Below are 20,804 nucleotides of genomic sequence, written 5' to 3'. Positions count from 1 at the left end.
AAACTTGCCATATCCATATACTAATAAAGCTGGCCGGTGCACAAAAGGAAGTCCTTCGGATACTCTCAATTCACTTTGTCACTTGATAACAAGGTCAAGGGTGATTTCTTATAATATGGCCTCTTATAAGTTATAAGTTATATCACTTGTCCTCCCTTTTAAGTGAAAAATAAAATTGAATGTACCTATTCTCATCTCATGTTAAAATTTCTTAAACAAGAGCTATTATTTGCAGCAAAGTGTTGTTCTTGAAACAAATAGCAATCTGATCACTTAGGTCCTGGTAGGGGACTTACCCGTGTAGATTCGAGTTTTTATCGAAGAAAGATTCCAGAAAGCCATAAGTGCTGATACTACTAGTTTCTTCTTGTGAGTACAAGTACACCATATGTCCAACAACCATAAGGTAAAGCGATCAGCTGCATGACAAAACCATTCTACTATTAAGCATAAAAATGTATACAAGCCTACATAATTTCATATAAGGGGTCGGTGGAATTGGACCTCTTTGGTTTATCTTTTCAGTGTAGCAAGAATAAAGCTTTGGAGCAGTGAAGCTGATTAAAAACCCTGTTTGAATATATAACAGCAAGACATGTAAACAAGACTAAATTATAATGAAAAAGAAAAAACAAAGCAGACTCTATGGGGTTTGTTGGTGTCCTCACCAATGGCACACAGCCTCCAGATTGTAATAAAGTGTCCATATTCCGCACCTAGTAAAAGGAAAGGAGCTACCTACAACCACAGAGAAGATTAAGCCATTGTCAACATTAACACATGATAATAAAAAAGTGAAAACTAGAAAGAAAGGGAAAGAAATATTTTAGCTTCTAAGATTGATTGAATTACTTTGAGGGTCATGGATGGTTCTCCTGAAAACAGCTGTCTTGTAACTGAAATTGTGAGATTCAAAGTAGGCAGAATCAATTTTGCAAGGTGCAAAATGTCATCTTCTTTCAGCTTGAACTCGCGCTTTTTCTCAACCTGGTTCCTGAAACACAACATCAAGTCATAGGAAGTTTCTCGGAGAGAGTTCATAGAATAATAATGGCACCATCTAGTAGAAAGAACAACTGTACCTTTGGCAAATTGTGTTTAGGACAAAGGAGACACCAAGAAAAACAATAGCCAATTGTGACATTGCCGAGAAAATGCTGAACAAAAGCATGTAGGAAAATCACTCAGATCTTTCTCCATGATCGTTATATAAAGAGCAAAACAAAACATCAAACACAGATATTGTAGATTGAAGAGAAGTTTCAGACCTAAAGTTGAGTCCTTTGGAAAAGCAAGAAGATAAGAGGCAGAGAGACCCAATACCAAACCAAAGGGTTGATTTTGCCACATCTTTCCACATGATCAAATCACTGACCACCTGCTGAACACGCTGCAAATCACCTCCATTCTCTTCTTCTTCCTCTTCTTCTTCTTCTTCTCCTTCTTCAGCTTTTATATATAAAAAAAGGGGGAAAAAGTGATTTTTCCATTAGCTTTTCGGAAGAAGCACTTCCAAGATAATAATATGATCTGATTTTCCAAAGATTAACATAATTTTTGTCTAGAAAAATGAAGAAAAACAACCAGAAACGCAAAACCAGCCACAAAATAGAATCACAAGAATCATCAAACGTTTCAAACATCAAAAACCGAAACGTTAGGGCATACTTGGAGGAAATGGGATTGAAGGTGGTGGGAGCACCGGGTTTGATTTTTCCTTCTTGGACCGCACTGTGTTCCTTCGCTTTCTAGGTTTTCCAACCTCTTCCGCCATAGCGTCCTTCTCGTCCCGAACGTCAGGCTCGGAGCGCCTCCTCGGCTTCCGAGACTTTCTGGGAGATGGCAGTGCCGCCGCGACGGTCGCCTGTGCCCCTCTTCCCGCCTTGGCCCTCCTCCGCGGCACGGCGGGTTCCGGCGAATCCTCCGGTTCGAGAAGACGGTCGGCAAGGCGTGTCCTGGACCTGCGGAGGGGCGAAGTGGTGGTGGTGGAGTCGATTGACATGGGAAGAGGGTCTTGTTGTTTCTGTGGTGTAGAAGAAGAATCATCCATGATTTTATTTGAATTGAATTGAAATATTGAATGTCGTAACGCTTCTAATGATGAAGTGGGTGAGGAGCTTCTTCAGTCTTGAGAATTTGAATAGTGAGGGTGTTTTCTGCACTAGTTTGCGTTGGAGAGAGAGAGAGAGAGAGAGAGAGAGAGAGAGAGAGAGAGAGAGAGAAGAAAGAGTTGTGTGAACCTGGTGGAAGCAATCAGAGTTGTTGAGGAGAGGACCATGGAAGAGAGCAGCAGAAGCGATTTCAGAGAGGTCAAGGACGTAGTCGCCTATGGCTACGCCGGGTCGAGGTGAAGAACCTGGTTGGGGCTTGAAGACACCGTAAGGTAGGTTCTGTATGGGGAAATGAGAGTCAGGGTGAACTTCAATGAACGATTTCAGAGCCATCAGTGAGTAGAGCAGGGTGTGAAAAAGATGAAGCTTTCGTGATCCCTATTTCCTAGTCAACAATGAGAAGGAAGGTTTGGTTTATGCGATTTTATACACACGTAAGATTTAAGAAGAAGATGAAAATGATGATGCGAAGAATGAGAGTACACGTAAGGAACGTGATTTGAGCCCCGGGTTACTTGGACCGGCAAATGTTAATTTAGTGGATTTGAGAGATGATTAGATGCGTCTATAGTCTATCTACCACGCTTCACTACGCACATTGTGCAATCATCATTTTTCAATGACTTACATCACATTAGTCAATATTATTTCAATAAACTATTCGAGTATATCCGCGTAGTTAGTCGCTTTTTTATTTAAGAATTTTATTGCCACGGACTAATATCAATTAAAGAAACCTTAGCAGAGAAAGAGTACATAAATTTTAGTAGAGAAAGAGGATGTACTTCGTATTCGAGAAAATGAGAGAATGAGAGAGCGGAAGTGAGCGGTTGAGGGTAAAATGTTGAGAGTAAAATACGGTGAGAAAGATGATTATGCCATCAGAAGAGATAAGGAGGAGAGCGTGGGAGGGTGTGTATCCGGTATTAACGAGAGTTTTTTTTAGAGGGTTTAGAAAAGCCATTCAAGGTCCTTTTTAGAGATAAGGTCATTGGTGCAGAAAAGTCTTTTGCCTTTGCATTAGTAGAGTCTTTATCTGGGGTGACAGGTAAGAAGGGTGATTCTCGTCCACCAAATGTCAGTTTTACTAAGGAGGCAAAGAGCTGTCTAGTGCACGGCTCTTATGCATAAGGTTCGGATAGTATGACGCATCAAATGAGGGTTTGATTTGTTGGATGTGGGATTTTGGTATTTTTTGGTTAAATTTGATATTGCTACGGATCGTGAGAAAGTCATTCTTGGTGGCCCGTGGTTGATAGATGGTCATTATGTTGCAGTAAAGTCTTGGGACGTGAATTTTAGGCCGTGCAGAAAATCCTTCGGATCAATGTTAGTATGGATTCAAGTCTCGCGACTTCCAATTTGATGCTACCAGAAACAAGCAATGCTGCGAATGGCTTCTGCAATAGGGGTTCCGGTGAAAGTAGACTTGGCCACTAAACTTGCAGAAAGAGAAAATATGCCCGAGCTTGTGTTCAAATTAATCTTGGGTTGCCTATAATCAAACATATTATAGTGGAGGGTATGACCCATGAAGTAGAGTACGAGAGTTATTTGTTCTACTTGTGCACGGTATGGGCATGATAAATCATTGTGCATGGAGAAAGAGTTCTTGAAAGAAAACAGTGATTCTTTTGGTGATAGAAAAAATAATGAAGCCCCGACACTGGTGCCACACAACAATTATGAGATTCAAAAAGAGGCTGAATCGGAAGCTCGCGATTTGGGTGAGAATTCTCGTAATCATTGGCTCCTCACATGCCTAATGGTCATGTTAATTAGGCATGCATGGATGATGGAGAGGGCTGGCAAGAAGTGTTGCGTAAGAAAAAATTTACAATGGGCCAGCCATCAGGTTTGAAAGACCAAGATGAAAAGCAACACAAGTAGTCAAGTATGGTTCGAGAAGGGTTCCAAGGCCCAATTTGCATGGTGATGGAGGCAAATCAATTGACATTAGGATGGGGAAGCGAGAAAAACATGAAATTGCGCCATCTCCATCGCGCAGAACTCCTGCACGTCGTGGAATTTCTCTTCGGAAGCGTCCGCGGCCTTCCTCCCTGCAGAACTCGCCAGTTGATAAAAATGGTGGCGCAACGGAGAAAACTTTAGTAGATGAAAGCATGGCAGGTGCAGCGTTAGGGGGTCCGCAGGTGGCAATTATTGAAGATCAGAGTGTGTCAGTATCGCAGGACAAACCACCTATTGAGGTTGGTGATTCTATTTAGAGCTTATGTTCTTATTTATTCTGTTTCTATTATTTATGAATAGTTTAAATATGATTATTTGGAATATTAGGGGTGCTTCTAATAAGTTAGCCCGGGTGCATTGTAAGGAACTTGTTAGAAAATTTAGACCTATTTTTTTTATTGTGGTTGAAACTCACTCCCCTTTTTAGCATTTAAAATTATTTTGGGAAAGGTTGGGGTATCACTCTATTGGTATAGTGGAAGCAGAAGGGCATAAGGGGGGTATTTGGTTTCTATCCTCTATGAAGGGTATTTGTTGTAAGTTCATTGATGCTTTTGATCAGGGTGTTACTATTGAGGTTCAATCTGATAATTTAATTTGGAGGTGTAGTGGTATTTATGGTAGTCCTCAATTTAATAAAAGGGTTCTCCTTTGGAATTATCTTGTTGCACAATCCATGGTTTTTCAAAGACCTTGGATTATTCTTGATGATTTTAATAAAGTCATATTTTCTCATGAATTTAAGGGCTGTCAATTTTCTTATCAAAGAGCAAACATGTTTGCTACTTCATTAGGGGATAGTGGTTTGTTTGATCTGAAGACTATTGGGAGACAGTTTTCTTGGTACAGGAGGGTGAAAAATTATGTTGACGTGGCAAAAAAGCTTAACTGAGTCTGTATAAAATAGTTGGTTATCTATCTTTCCAGAGGCTTATGCAGAAGTTTTAAATAGGCTTCATTCTGATCATTGCCCTATACTGGTGCGTTGTAAAGGTCGTCATCAGCCTAAAAGGAATCGACCTTTCCGATTTGTTGCTGTTTGGGCTACTCATCCTAGGTATAGGGATATTGTGAATCAGTCATGGTGGTCTGGTAATAGAGGGATTCGTGGCAAGTTTTCGAAAGTACAGAAGAATTCACTAGAGTTTAACTCGAAGGTATTTGGTAACATTTTTGTTAAGAAATGTGAATTAGAGCAGTAGATTAATTATTTACAAAAAACGTTTGGAAGTGGTGGATAGCATTTATTTGTGTCAGAAAGAGCAACAGTTGCTTGATGATTATAATAATACTCTAGTGCAAGAAGAGCTCCAATGGTTCCAAAAGTCCAGAGAGTAGTGGGTAAGGTTCGGGGATAAGAATACAAGATTCTTTCATATTCAAACTCTTGTGCGAAGGAAGCATAATAAGATTCATGGCCTTTTTCTCAAGGATGGAGTGTGAAAAACTGAACCTTACCTTCTATGCAAAATATGCAAAAAGTTCTTCTAAAAGTAATTTAACAACCTCACATACCGAACCTTATAATTAAGCCTAAAATTCTTCTAAAACCAAAATTATATCTTTCTTTTGACTAACCAAAGTTGCTAGAGTGATTAGCACAACCCCAAAAATCTAGAGTCAATATTTTTCAAGTTTTCAAGTGCTTATACACAAGTGAACATTTATTTTTCTGCATCATGTTAAAAACAGGATTTTCCATATGCACTTGTTATCATTCAATCACATAATAAATCATCATCAACTGGTACCAACAGCCAACACAACTTCAGAATACACACAATCATTATCATCAATTACTATAACAACCAATTGCACATAACACTAATCTAATTTGTCTAACCCTTATCTTTCTTCAAGAATTTCACAAACCAAAGTCTTTCCTTTGTTATCTTTACTCAGAAAACCCTAATAAACATAATTAAAAAGATTTGTCAATTCACAGGGCCAATTGGTCGAGCTGCATATGGAGCAAGAAAAGAGTTCTTACTCTTGTGATGGGATGAATTTGATTGGTTTGGTCATCAATTAAAGAAATTGAAGCTTAACAAGGGTAGAACCTTTAAATTAGGAAGAACAATAGAGCACAGGGTTACTGATTCTACCTAGCAAGAAAAATACCAAGGGAATCAAAGAAAAAGGGTAGGGTTTCTTCTTTGGCTTTGGGTAGCAACTCCTTTGATGGTCCTCTTCTTCCTTCTTGATGGTGATGTACGCAAATGATGATGATCCTGTTGACATTTTCTCTTTCTCTTCCTTGATCAATCGCCACTTTTGCTTCCTTTCTTCTCTTTATGTGGTTTCCAGGGGAACTGAAAGGCTGGGCTTATCTATCTATATTTATTGGAGGTGGGAAAAGGTGAGCTGGTGTGGCAAGGCTTCATGGCTTCCTCTCCTTGCAACATCACATCACAGCATTCATTGCATGAAGAGTTGACCATGGTTCTCCCTGGAGTGCCATTCGGTTGTGATAGGAAAAGAGGAAATGAGTTTAATCAGAGTTCCCTTGGGCTTTGGTTCAGTTAAAGGAAGCTTGGTTTGGTTGAACCAGAAGAAGGAAAAGAAAAACCGTGACTTTGCAATGGAGAAAGAAAAAACCGAGTTAATAGTTGGTAACACATCTAAGGTTGTTCCTTTACTAACTTAACATCACATCACAGCATTCATTGCATGAAGAGTTGACCATGGTTCTCCCTGGAGTGCCATTCGGTTGTGATAGGAAAAGAGGAAATGAGTTTAATCAGAGTTCCCTTGGGCTTTGGTTCAGTTAAAGGAAGCTTGGTTTGGTTGAACCAGAAGAAGGAAAAGAAAAACCGTGACTTTGCAATGGAGAAAGAAAAAATCGAGTTAATAGTTGGTAACACATCTAAGGTTGTTCCTTTACTAACTTATTATCTATGATATATATATATATATACCTATGCGTGTCAGTGAACATTGTAAAGAATAAAAAATCACAGGCCTCGTAGAGTAGGGTGATTACATGTAATGTCACTCATCTTAGAAATGATTTTAAAAAGGTTTTTAGCTAGACAGAGGATTAGTAATATATTTTTTGGTAGATTTATCCGTAAGACCATAAATGGTATTTATAGCTAAATATCCTATATACATCATAACCGATAATTCTTACGAAAGTGTTTCATTCATCTTTTAAAATATCTCATTTTTGTATCTGAACTTATTTTTTACCTACATTACAAAGGCAAATGCAATACATAAAATCTAATATTTTATCCTTTGAAAATATTTGATTTTTATTATGGATATAAGCTTCATATAAATAACCATGCTCTATTTTTAAATTAATCTCCTGACTATCATTTTTTATTAACGATAAATATGAACATTTTGGAGAAAATCTACATGAATGAAATATTTACTGTCATAACTCTTATAGCAATGTCTAACTGTACCTTCTTAGTATGAACGAAGTAGTTAGAAGGCATATCTGAGCATATTACTTGTAACTTTATATTATATATTAATCACTTTTGTCACTACTAATATATTGTCTACTATATATATATATATATAATAAATGAATGTTCTGATTGATTGGTGCACCTTGAATGTAGTGCCTATATCATCCTTATAGTTGATGTTCCTTCTGAGTATAAGCATCACTTTTCAATATTATTTATGATTTTATGCAAACCTATAAAAAAGTAAAATTCTTTATCAAAAACATACTCTGCAACTATATTAAAAGATGAACTATCTAAGCAATTTTTTTACAAGAAATAATATTTTCAAGCCATGTTCAACGGTTAAAAAGTCTTCAGTAGATCCATTTGGAATCCAACATAATATTTTTATAAGTTTCGATTTTATAGTTGTTTAATTTTTTACAAAATAATATCAGCTGACATTTTCTCCGTCTGTATAATAAAATAAATTATGAAATGGGCGAATAGATGACTATATGCTCGTGTAGCTATTATGTGTTCACATGAAAGTTATATCATGAATTTTACCCTAATATTGTAGAATTAACAATTTATTTTAAATATATACAACTTGAAAAAATGATTAGAATGCATTCATCCTATATTGCTGATCTAATACTGTACTAATATTTCATTGAGTTGCTTTAGTGGATATAAGACATAATGTGACACATATCTACCTCCTTTAATTTTATTTTATAATTTTGTGTTTCTATCTTTATTACTTATATGTAGTCATAATAAATATATATATATTCTTATTTTGTGAATAACTAATTCATCTTGAATGTAGTTCCTATGAGATATATTTGGAATATTCTACTCCTGAGAGATTTTTGTCTTTATCAATCTTATTCACTTTTTTATGCAAAAATTATATCTACTTTAGCTTCAAGTATTATCACATGAGAAGGTCATATCTCTATATTAAGAGGTCAACTATCTACAATTATTATATTGATGGAAAGAGATTTACCAATCCACTAAATAAAATGGCATCAGCCACTTCTCTTTCCCATTCATAAACACACATGCTGAAAACACAAGGAAAGGGGGAGAAAGAAGAGCAAACTTTTGCTCCAATTTCAATTCACCATAACTCTCAATCTGGAACTCCGATCGCTGCACCGTTTGTGGCCACGCGGCCACCGCGACAAGCTCTACAAGACCCATCTAACAATTTTATAGGTAAGCCTCATTCTTACTCCCAACAGGTCATCCCTTAATTTTGAAAGTTATTGAGTTTAGTGTTGAGAAATTGTGTAATTTCAGTGTTTAGGGTCGAATTAGTTTCGTGGACTTGCTAGGTCTTGTTCCAATTTCCCGTTGGTAAGGCGAGATATCTTTAACCCATGTGAAATTGTGTATATGGCAAACCCTATGTTGATTTAGTAGTGTTTATATGATATTAGATTGAATTATATGTCTTGGTGGCAAATTTATAGAGTTAGAGGCTTGAGCTTTGGAACTTGGTTGCTGAATTTTCTGTTTAGAGAGGTTTAGAGCCTTGGATTTTGTGGAATGGTGGTCAATTGTGACGTTTTTAGGTTTTTCAAGGAATCGGCCAAGGTATGATTTTAGTTTCTTGTAGTTAATATTAATGTCACGTGAAAACTTAGGCTAGAAGACCTTAAGATAGGAATGAACAGAATAAATTATTGATGGATTATGTATATGGCATATGATGTGTGTATAAAGGATTAATGAATTTGTATGTGTTGGATTATGTCTTTGATAAGTATACAAAAATAATGAAGATTGTTGATGTGTTGAGGATCGATGGTGAGTTTGTGAAATTGAATTGAATGGATTGGTTGAGAGATGTGTGGTTTGATTTTGTAAGCGATTTGTTATTGGAGTTGGTTGATTTTGGAAAAAGATTTAATATTGAAATTGGTTTAATTTTGAAATAATTTGATACTGGAAATGATTTGAATGACTGAGAGGTGTTTGGTTTTGTGGTTGGGACCCTTGAAGGGTGGCAGAAGCTTGAGTTTTAAAGGAGATGCTGTCGAAATTTCTATAAAAATTAAAGATTTGATTTGAAGTGTTATTTTAAAAAAGAAAATAGATTATTATGTGGCTTGTATATTTTGAGATTAATTGTTAACCCTCTGTCGCAAAATGTGACCGGACACTTTAACTTCCCGGGTTCTCCCGAGGCATGCATATATATAAATTTGAGGTTGGGATTTTTTCATGGAATATTATTGAGTTTGGAGTTTGAATCCACGAAATATTATATTTGAGCTTGGAGTTTGACTCTATAGAATATTATTTTTGAGTTTGGGGATGCGCACACAGAGGGACTGTCCAATGGTTAACCACCAGGACATGTCGGGTGTAAATCCCGTAAAATTAACGAATAAATAATCAATAAATTAATTTTTAATAAAAAAAATTAGAAATGTGAATTTTATAGCTTAATAAGATAGAGCTAATTAAAATAAGAATTTGACCCAAAATTGGGCCGAACCGGGCAAACCAGACTCGTATTGGGCCCAAGGCCTAACCCACACTTCACTAACTAATGAGCTTCAGCTCATTTCCTTCCCCCATTTCATCATTCACGTTCCAAAACATAAGGGAGGAAGAAGTGAGGTTTCAAAACCCTTGCTCCACCTTAAATCACCATGTCATGTTACTCTGAGCTCCGATCACCACATCGTTTGCGGCCACGCATCCACGTCGTTGAGCTCTACAAAGCCCGGTGCATAATTTGGTAAGAAACCTTCATTTCTCTCTCAGCCTCACTTTCCCCTAATTTTCGAAAATTGAATAGAGTGGGTGTGAGATTTTGATTCTTTCATGTTACAGGATCCGATTAACTTGAGGAAAACGCTCAACCTTGCTTCGTTGGTGCTTAAGTAAGGTGAGGATCCTAGAACCCTAGTTAATTCATTGATTATATGTATTGGGTATTGAATTTTGGGTATGTATATGTGATAAAATGTGTTAGGTGTGTATATATATGTGATATGAAGCAAATTGAAAATATTGGAAGCTTAATTGGAATCTTGGAGTTGGTACAAGTTGTTGAATTTTGGTGGTGAAGTTTGAGATCTTGCCTATTTGTGTTGCCTTAGGTTATACGAAGAAATCGGCTAAGGTATGGTTTTGGTTTCTCGTATTTAATATATAATGTCTTGTGAAAACTTAGGCTAGATGACCATAGAATAAGTGAAAATGCATGACTATGTTAATTATTTAGTGCCTTGATGATAATTGTTGAAATAGGTTGAGCATTAGTTTAGTGATTGATGATGGTGATGGAAATAGAATACTAATTTATTATTTAATGATGATTGACAAGTTGATAGTAATAAATATGTATATGTGATGAATTATTGATGATCTTGTTGGTTAATTGAGGAATTTATGTATGAGATTGTGTAATATTGAGGTATGGTTGATTGTGGTTGGATGTGGAGATTTTGGTGCTATAAATGGTGTGTTATGGTGCTATTTGTATCATTGAAGTGTTGGTATTGAGTTGATTTTGGTGAAAATAGAGGTTTATGAACTTTTATGAAAATCTTATTTTTGACCGAACTTCGGTGAGCCACAATTCGACTTCCGGACTTCCAAATTGTTTCAAATTTTTTTCATATGAAAATTGGGTTTGTGAAGTTCATGCCATTTGAAAAACGGATGAAAAATGTTTTAAAACAAAAAAGTTACGCGCGTCGAAAGTTCGGAGTGCAAAAACTAAAATTCTGCAGCATTCAGCATTTTTGCCATTCTACATATCTTGCGTACGCGACCAATCCTTTCGGGTTTGGCATCTTGCGTACACGAGCAGGGTGCTTGCGTATGTGAGCAGTGATTTTTGAGGGGTTGCGTACGCGACCACCTGCACGCGACGCGACCAACTTTTCCGGTTTGGGCATCTCGCGTATGCAATCTTGGTGCTTGCGTACGCGAGCAGGGAAAAATGTACGTCCACGTGTACGTGTGACCCCTGTTTTCAGCAAAATTAATTTTTGTGTTTTAAAACCTAATTTCGAACCTCTAAACCTCTATTTTTACTCTTTTGGCCTTATATCTTACTGGTATGCCTAGTAATTAGATGAAGTTAGGAAAATGTGGTAACTTGGGGATGTAAAATATGGTTGAAAAATGATGAATTATGTATGAAAAGTGCAAAGAAGTGAAGCATATGTGATGTCATGGATATAATGAATAATTGTGCAATGATTATGAATGTTGATGTGGCATATGCACTCAATTGTATCTGAGATACGAGTTTTCCTGGATAAAGTACCGTGGCTTGCTACCACGTGTTCCAGGTCGAGACTCGATACTCTGTTGACCCTACGTCGTAAGGGTGACCGGGCACGTATAAATTCCCAGGAAGGATACCCCCAATGAGCATATTTTATATATGAGAAAAATCTATACATAGACTCTTGGGGATGCGCGACGGGGGACAGTCCAGGGTTTAGTAGCCGGACTTGTCGGGTTGGCTTTATAACTGACAGATGAGACTCATCAGCCATAGGATAGGCATACATCATATGCATATTGTTTGCATTGCTTGCTTGTGCATTAATTGGGAATGCCTAAATGAATTTAATATGCTATTTGCATTACTTGTTTTCTACCTATGTTTGCCAATTGTTTGCTTGTTTGTCTATGCGGTTTTACCAGAGATGGAGGATCGGAGGAAAGGTGGAGAAATTGAGGGTTTTAGTTAGGCTCTTATTAGGTTTAGAACCTTAGGCTCTTTAAGCTTTATAACTTGAGTATCGACGTTCTAGGATTGCCTCTGGCTATCCAGGACCTTATATCTTATGTATGCGGCACCTTTACCAAGCTGAGAATCCCCGGTTCTCATTCTATACGGATATTTGTATTTTTCAGATGCAGGTCGAGAGGCACCTCGTTAGGCGTCTGGAGTTCTGCAGCGAAGTAAATTTTTGGGACATTATTTTGTGTACTGTTTATATATGACCATATGTATAGAACTTTCCTAATGACTTGTTTTACTTTTGTACCTCTTAGAGGTGTATGGAGAACTAAGGTTTCTTTTGTATATTTTGGGTTGTGGGTTTCATATCTATGTATGTAAATATTCTCCAGCCAGCCTTAGCTTCGCAGGCTGAGTTATGAGCTTGTTATTTTGTACTCTTGACTCTCTATTCTCGTTTTCTGTATATATATGTTATAAACGTTAGCTTTTTTCATACGCAAGTAATCCTATTCTTGAGCATTGCGCTTTTAATTTCGCGATTTTTGTTTTACCTATCCTTTAAGGCTCCTCATATACTACGTTTTTTCAATTATTATACACACACACACACACACACACACACACACACACATATTATTTTAGAGGTTGTAATACTACATCACCTCTATTTTACGACTTAAGCGTAAAGCTCAGTGTGGTAGGGTGTTACGTCGGATTGGCTGTATAACCGATAGATGAGACTCATCAGCCATAGGACATGCATACATTATATGCATTTATGTGTTTGTTTGATGTGCTTTATTTGAAATGCCTAACTGATCTCATAAACTACTTGCTACCTGTTTATCTATTGTATCTGTATTCTAATTGTGATTTCTTTGCATGTAATATCTGTGTTTGAAAACAAATAATTCCAATGGCAGTTGGGAGGTCCAAAGGAATTGGAAAGGGGAGTGTTAGTTAGAAGGAAGGTCCTTAGTTAGTCGCCTAAATTTTTAGTTTAGTTGTGTTTTATAAGATTGAATCAAATGTTGGAAGTTCTAGGAATGCTTCTGGCTTTTTCGGGACCTTATGTATTAATTATGTGTAGCACCATTACTATGCTGAGAACCTCTGGTTCTCATTCCATACGGATATTTGTGTTTTTCAGATACAGGTTGAGAGGCACCTCATTAGGCGTCTAGAGTTTTCTGCAGCGAGGTTGGACTTTTGGAATATTATGTTTTGTTCTGTTTAGATATATGCTCATGTATAGAACTCTCCTATAGACTTGTTTTACTTTTGTACCTCCTAGAGGTTTATGGAGAACTAGGATTTCTTTTGTGTACTTTGGGACTCGGACCTCTATTTGTATGTATATAAATATTCTCCGGCTTAGCTTCAGCTTCGCAGGCTGAGGTTAGAGCTTGATTATTTTGTATCATTAGCCTTCTACTCTCTTTGTCTATATACATTTATGTATGTGCTTAAGCTTTCGTCATACGCAAGTAAACGTTATTTCTAAACATTGCACTTTTATGCAACGATTGAAAAAGACCAACTTGAAAATACCAATTTTGTTATGATTTTGAAAATACTTGGTATTTAAAAAAGTATATAAATCCCTATGATTCTGACCATATCTATCCAAGCTTAGTATTTATTTAGTTGGTCCTTGTGAGTTGTGATGGATGATAGATAAATGATAAATACAAAACTTTTAAACACATAATTTATTTAATGTGTAACATTTTATATTAGTCTGAGAAAGTTATTTTAACAAAAATAAATTAACTACTGGGTCATATAGCATTGCGTGATTACCTTCTGAACCTAAGATATGCCACTAATAGGGGTTGACTTTATTTGACATTCATCCTTTTAGATAAATTCCAAGCATTGAAAACTTCGAATAATATATACTTACTATGTAAAATCTATCAAGATAGCATTGTTCATTGAAAAAGCAATTACACTTTACACAACTATCACATCCCATTAAAAGCTATCCGATTATTGACAATAGGATCAGTGGTAGATTGTCTTAGTTGACGTTTTTTAAACGCTAAAAGTGCTATCAACAATATTACTTTAATCTGTAGTGTTATTTGTTAGTAATATATGGCAACGTATACTCAAAACATGTACATCGGTTACCTCATCTAACACTGCTTTGTTAAGTTTTTGTACATAGTAAAGATGCTTCTTCTTCATGCAATGTACACAGGGAGGATCTGATTATAATAACAATTAATAAATTTATCTTTTATTATCTATATTGCGTCTATAGCCCAGGAAAATCTTCAGAGTATTCATCATGCATCCCTTCGTTGTATCTGGTTTAACATGTTTTTACATGTTTTGACCCTTCTACTTCACGTAATGTACACAGGAAATGCTTGAAATAAACTTATCCTTTTTTGTTGTATACTATGTCTATAGCCCAGGAAAAATTTCAGGGTATATACCTCATGTAATATCTCTTATACCATAAATTGAAATTACTCATGTGATCGACAAATTTCTTCAGTGATAATAAAATTCTGATAGTTACATTTTAAATATTTATATTCATTGTTTTAAAATCGGGTTAAATTTAACCTTACATGTCAATATAGATAGTTTTCCTTTCAAAAATTTCACTTCCACTACCAAGTTAGTATATTAAATAGCTTAGATCAAATTATTTATTTGTCAGCATCCCTAACAAATAAGTTCGTAAAGTTCACTTTTCACTGTGTTCTAATTTTTGGCATATTTATTTCTTCTAATATTTTTACAATATTGATTAAACAAACAAAATATTTAATCACTTGGGTACAACTCAAACTATATTCAGTGAACCCACTTTAGTAAAAGTACATAGAAATTCATTATGAAACTGAATTATGTCTCTTTTCACGGATAAAAATTTTCGTAACATAGTCCATCACAAATGTTTGGTTTACGTATTTGAGCTGGATATTGCTTTCTATTCCACCTGGCCATTTTTTCTATTAAATTCTATTAGTGTTGTAAGATAAGAATATAATTGTATTTAACTGATTTTTTTATCCTTATATAGGTTTTGGTCCAATATCATGTGTTATACTATTTCAACTCAATCACGATCTATATAGTAGCTTTTCATACTTATTTTATAAATTATTATTTTGTAATATCTAGCATTTCATACATATTTCATGCTTAACTAAGTAGTTGTACAGTATATATCAGAATTTCATGGTGAATGCATACTTCTTTTTACTCTGATGTGTACATGATTTATTTCCGACTATGTGAAACAATTTTAGTTAGTGTAACTACCGATATAAGCCAAAGCATACATTAGATGATTAAATTCATTAAGAAGAATTCTTACTAAAAACAATTCTTTTAATGAGTGTATGTAGGTAGCTACTAACCATGTCAAAACAAAGTTAACTATCTAGAAATCATATTAGGAATCAATCAAATTTCTAAGGTAAGTTCATCATAAATTGAATGCCACCGGACTAACAAAGTCTCACATTATAGAAAGATAATAACAAAGTCATACAATTAAAACACATAATTAGGTGATTGCAATAGAGTTTCTTTTACTACTCAAAATATAAACCCAATTTTCAACTACTCATATATCTGCATCAAGGTTAACACATTTCTGTCTATTTCCCATCTGCCTGCTAAACCTGTTGGTTGACAGCTGGCCTTCTTCCTCATGTTCATCCAGACTTGGGGAAGAATTCTTCAATACATTGGTAATTCTTTTAGATGGTGTTTGGTACTTGAGGGATGAGATGCACTCCTCCACGACATCCTATAGCACATAAATAAGAGACAACTATTAGGTTAAACTATCATCTTAAAAGTTGTCAAGAAATCTGCACTTGTTTGTAACAACATAAAAGAAAATAGATATTTTGAACATACCATAGAAGACTCAATATCACAATCAGTTTTAAGATTAGCCACATTTCCTGAAATTTCCAAATAGTTGTTGCAGCCATTTTCCTGTGTTTAGGGAATGAATTGTTCTGCTTAGATGTTACAGTGAATTGACCATGTATAAGAATATACGCTTATTGGTAGCACTCAATCGTTTAGAGAACTTACACTGACATTACTCGGAAGATTAGTAAACAACTCTTTGGGAAGATTTTTGTCAATGATATCCTCATCATCACAAATTTTCATAACTATGTACACATGATCAAACTGATTAATGTTGGCTTCTTTGATATTTATCTTGAAAAGGACTCTTTTGTCCATCATGTTATCAAGTGTTTTGGGATATTCATCTCCCATTATAACCTGTAAACAAATAAAACAACACTTCACTCTTACTATATAGCTTATAGATAGTAATTCCTAAGAATAACAATAGGTGCTTACATGGTCTTCCATAATCTGTTCAGCTCTCTTCCCACAAAGCATACTTGTTTCCTTGTCCCACAGTAGCAAGCAGATGCTACTGGTTCTGTCAAAAACCATCACCTCGACTTTGAACCTATAATACAAACAAAATACAAATGAACATGTAGTTTATTTAAAAAGTTCCATACAAATATTATACAAAAGAACCTTAGGGCTGTAGATCCATGTGTATGGCCACACTTCCCACATTCATATCTGTTTTCAATAGGAATTTCTACTTTCTTTGGACATTTTCTACATGATTTATAGAACCAATCATCCTTTGTAACATTAATCGCAACAATGGTTGCAGCAATCCAAGCTGGACCTTCCTATTAAGCCATATTAAAATGTTGATTACTTTTGCATCAACAACCAATCCAAATAGACATTGGAAAAAAAACATTCACAAAAACATAACTGTGATTACCTCATATTGGATAAGAACTTCTTCAACTATTTTCACTGACACAGCACCTTGTTTGAGCTCTTCAGCCCCTGACCAAGCTGTTTTTTATGGAACTTGACTAATCCTCACAGAGGATGATGGTTCACCGCCAAGCAGCCTACACATTAGTTCAAAAGGATCATCAACTTCATCAACAAATATACATATAGATCACAACATTTTCATACAAATTATAAAATCAAGCCATTTTAATGATTATATAAGATAGAATCAACTCACCTACTCCTAAATTCAGCAACATCTTTAAGGTCGGGTCTATGTGCAGCTGTGACATGTCAAAATGGCTTTGGATAGATGTCTTGCCATTCCATCTCGTTGCCTTAAAATACTGGACCACAACTATTAGTGGCTCAACCCTTCCATCTTGCATGTGTTGAAGTAGCTGGTCAACCATTTCACCAAATATAGTGCACCCAATCCTATTGTTTCTGAAACATTATAAATATAAAAGACATCACATTAACTCTTTAAAAACCGAAATTTCTTTATACACACAGCAATATAGTTGTTATAGTGTTGAATGTACATACTTGAGGCCCTTCAAGATAATAGCCAGTCGTTTAGTCTCCTTTCCTTTGCTGGTGATAAACTCTTTTGGATCTTCTTTACCAACTACTTCACCAATCATGTCTAAAAAGAATAAAACATACATTTGAGAGAACCATAGCTATACAATGCATTTGAATATGAAAGAAGTTGAACAACTATTTAATAAAACCAACTTACCAAACAATGCAGAGTCATCGATCCTCTCAGCATATAGTAACTCACGGATGGTTTTGAATCGGAAAGCATTTAGCAGAAAACTGGGATTCTCGACATGACTGACGATTGTCCTATGACTGAAGAATAATAAATACTTCCCTCTTGATATGTTACCCTTTTGGTTGTCAACAACAACGAAGTTGGTCATAATATACATTTGAAACTGAACCAAGACACCCCGCCACTTGCTCACCAAGGATTTAGGGATTGAAACTTGCAACCTAGTGCCCTGCAGTGTTTTGAATATATTTAGAACTTGCTTATATCAATACAAATTTTGAAATTTGAATAGAATGAATGTATTTATCTGACTATCTTGAATAATCACTTCAATGGTGCCAACTTCTCTCTCATTATATCTGTTAAGGAGTTCCCACACCCTTATTATATATACTTTGAAATTCCATTGTAGTTTTCTTGCATTTAAATCAGTCAGGTAATCAAAGGTTTGAGACATTTTCTCCTTTTTTTTGTTTACTTGTGAGAATGATTTGTGCATACTATTCTTCCTTCAGCCTTTTATATAAGACTGATGGAAAGCGAGTACAAAAGAGAGGAAGATATAAATCTTTACTGTATCCTCATGGTTTTTTTTGTTGGAATCTATTAGTGAATGTATATTTTTTTTTCTTTACTATATGACCCAACACGTGTCAAGTGAATAGATCCACTACTTGTCGAGCACCAAACCAGCCACTAGTCTCCTATTATATATAGGAAGATTATTTTTTACTAATAAAAACTTAAACTTTTTTAGTTAATCGAACGAAGTCTTCGTTAATAACGATTGAGACAATTAGTAAGCTAAGTAATTTGTATTTATTAGTCACTTAGAAAAATTAGCTTAGTAATGCAGATAATTAGCTATTAGTTAAGCTTATATATAAGGAAAGCTTGTATATGATGTAAGTGTGATTTATTATTTTAATAAATTAGAATTTATCTAAGAAGTTCTCAAAATTCTGCTTTAACAATCTCTTCGCTTTCACCAAATCATTATCAAGTTCTTTTTCTGCTACCTGATACAAAACTTCATCATGGTACGGTGAGCATAGACGATTGCAAAGATCCGTGAGTACCTTCCACCATTCAAGGTTTAATTGCTTCATAAATTCTGATACTGTGGTTCAAGCCCAATTTTGACAAACACACGGAAAAGAACGATGGATCAAACAAATCCAGAGAATCAAGAATTTACCGTGTCAGATTTTTAGAAGTTTGCGAAAATAATGGCACAATTCTCGTCGTTTCAATCACAAGCTGCAAAGACGAGCACCAGCCTCAATCAAAACCGAACTTGATGCATTAGAGGGAAATAAGACTTGGAAACTGACTAAACTTCCACCCGGAAAGAAAGCGATCGACTGCAAGTGGGTATTCAAGATAAAGTTCAAAGCGGATGGCACCATTGAAAGGCGCAAGGACCGACTTGTAGTTAAAGGTTTTACTCAAGTTTAAGGCTTCGATTATTTCGACACGTTCAGCCCTATGATTAACATGGCCACACTGTGCATCATGCTGGCTTTGGCAGTTAAAAAGCATTGGCACGTTCACCAACTAGATGTTATTACTGTGTTTCTGCATGGTGATTTACTAGAGAACGTTTACACGAAACCTCCCACCAGGCCTTGAAGCCCCTATGGCATGGTTTGCAAACTTGAGAAGTCCTTTTATAGGTTGCAGCAGGCATCGAGGCAATGGAATTCCAAACTATATTCTAACTCCTCAGTTTAAGTTACACGCAGTCAAAGACTGACCATTTGTTGTTTACCAAGAATTCAGGTTCTGACTTTATATCAATATTGGTGTACGTTGAAGATTTAATATTGGCTAGGGATGATATGCAAGAGATCGAATTTGTGAAGAAGTTGCTGGATGAAAAATTTAAAATTAAGGATATTGAGAAACTAAAGTTCTTTTGGGGTAGAGGTGGCTCGAAACAGCCAAAGAATTTCATTATATCAACGGAAATACACCTTAGATTTATTAAAGGAGTATTGATTACTAGATGCAAGACCAGCTGCCACTCTCATGAACTACACACCAACTCTCTCGAAGTCACTAGAGCTTCCTTTGGATGATCTCCAACCTTATCAAATATTAATTGGCTAACTCATATATCTCACAAACACTAGGCTTGACATTTGTTTCGCTGTTAGCAAATTGAGTTAATACCTAGATTGTACAATAAATGCTCATTTTAAGGCTGCCCTACACATCCTTAGATACCTCAAACAAGCTTCGACTAAGGGAGTTTACTTCCCAGCTCAATCAAATTCTAAACTCACCGGTTACTCAGATTCAGATTGGAGGACGTGTCTGGATTCGAGGAGATCCATGACAGGTTACTGCTTCTTCCTCGGATCAGCCCTAATCTCCTGGAAAAGAAAAAAGCAAACTACTGTTTCTTGCTCCTCCGCAGAGACAAAGTATCGAGCTCTGGCTTTTTTGCTCCTACGCATATTCAGAGTATCAAGCTTTGGCAGCAACCACTCGTGAAGGTTTGTGGGTAACTTATATCCTCAATAATTTCAAAATTCAACAAGAAAAACCAATCACTTTGTATTGTGACAACCAAGCAGCTCTCTATATTGTCACAAATCCAATTTTTCACGAAAGAACCAAACATATAGACATTGATTGTCATGTGGTTCGTGACAAGATTCAAGAAGGTGTTCTTAAACTTCTGCCAATATATTCAGCAAATCAAACTGCCGATGTACTTACCAAATCACTTGTTCCATGACCTTTTTCAACCTTTTATTCCAAACTTGGCTTAATAGATTTTCACACGCCAAGTTTAAGGGGAATGTTGGGGAATAGAAATGTTAACTCCTTGATAATATAATAGAATTCAGTTAACAAGCTAGGTTACTTAGATTTGTTAGTCAATTAAAAAATTAGCTTAGTAATGCATAATAAATAGTTAGTTATATAGTACAAATAATTAACTATTAATTAAATTTATTATA

At 35.7% G+C, this 20,804-nt stretch overlaps 3 protein-coding genes across 3 annotated transcripts in view; all 3 read right to left on the bottom strand.

The window, feature by feature from the left end:
• The window catches only part of LOC107638686 (fumarylacetoacetase), a 6,592-nt gene extending 4,032 nt beyond the window's left edge, over positions 1 to 2,560 (bottom strand). The window contains exon 1 of the mRNA XM_016342040.2: positions 2,241 to 2,560. Coding sequence (XP_016197526.1) covers positions 2,241 to 2,444 — 204 coding nt within the window. The 5' untranslated portion in view covers positions 2,445 to 2,560. The remainder of the gene's footprint in view (positions 1 to 2,240) is intronic.
• On the bottom strand, positions 30 to 2,154 carry LOC110270874 (reticulon-like protein B17). Its single transcript, XM_021120612.1, has 7 exons — positions 1,669 to 2,154; positions 1,269 to 1,449; positions 1,083 to 1,157; positions 853 to 994; positions 669 to 738; positions 505 to 570; positions 30 to 419 (listed from the first exon to the last, which is right to left on the bottom strand). Exons 1-7 carry the CDS (start codon positions 2,048 to 2,050, stop codon positions 274 to 276), a joined length of 1,062 nt encoding a protein of 353 aa, XP_020976271.1. The 5' UTR covers positions 2,051 to 2,154; the 3' UTR covers positions 30 to 273.
• Positions 15,817 to 17,980, bottom strand: LOC107635940 (replication protein A 70 kDa DNA-binding subunit A-like). The gene is made up of 9 exons (XM_016339488.1): positions 17,794 to 17,980; positions 17,598 to 17,697; positions 17,287 to 17,495; positions 17,122 to 17,192; positions 16,767 to 16,930; positions 16,578 to 16,692; positions 16,299 to 16,496; positions 16,116 to 16,196; positions 15,817 to 16,002 (listed from the first exon to the last, which is right to left on the bottom strand). The coding sequence occupies exons 1-9, from the start codon at positions 17,978 to 17,980 to the stop codon at positions 15,817 to 15,819; spliced, it is 1,311 nt and encodes a 436-aa protein (XP_016194974.1).

This window comes from Arachis ipaensis, chromosome B04 (genome assembly GCF_000816755.2).
Source record: "Arachis ipaensis cultivar K30076 chromosome B04, Araip1.1, whole genome shotgun sequence".
NCBI classification, from domain to species: Eukaryota; Viridiplantae; Streptophyta; class Magnoliopsida; order Fabales; family Fabaceae; genus Arachis; species Arachis ipaensis.
Note: the sequence above shows the minus strand (reverse complement) of the source record. Positions and strands in the feature narration are given on the sequence as shown.

What these genes read in the sequence shown, in the direction of transcription:
- LOC110270874 (XM_021120612.1), bottom strand. Translation starts at nt 2,050, where the DNA reads ATGGATGATTCTTCTTCTACACCACAGAAACAACAAGACCCTCTTCCC. An exon ending in TCCAAAGGACTCAACTTTAG is followed by an intron (nt 1,158 to 1,268) that starts GTCTGAAACTTC and finishes GCTTTTGTTCAG; the next exon opens with CATTTTCTCGGCAATGTCAC. An exon ending in CTAAACACAATTTGCCAAAG is followed by an intron (nt 995 to 1,082) that starts GTACAGTTGTTC and finishes GTTGTGTTTCAG; the next exon opens with GAACCAGGTTGAGAAAAAGC.
- LOC107635940 (XM_016339488.1), bottom strand. Translation starts at nt 17,980, where the DNA reads ATGACCAACTTCGTTGTTGTTGACAACCAAAAGGGTAACATATCAAGA. An exon ending in ATTATCTTGAAGGGCCTCAA is followed by an intron (nt 17,496 to 17,597) that starts GTATGTACATTC and finishes ATAATGTTTCAG; the next exon opens with AAACAATAGGATTGGGTGCA. An exon ending in CCTCTGTGAGGATTAGTCAA is followed by an intron (nt 16,931 to 17,121) that starts GTTCCATAAAAA and finishes ATGGCTTAATAG; the next exon opens with GAAGGTCCAGCTTGGATTGC.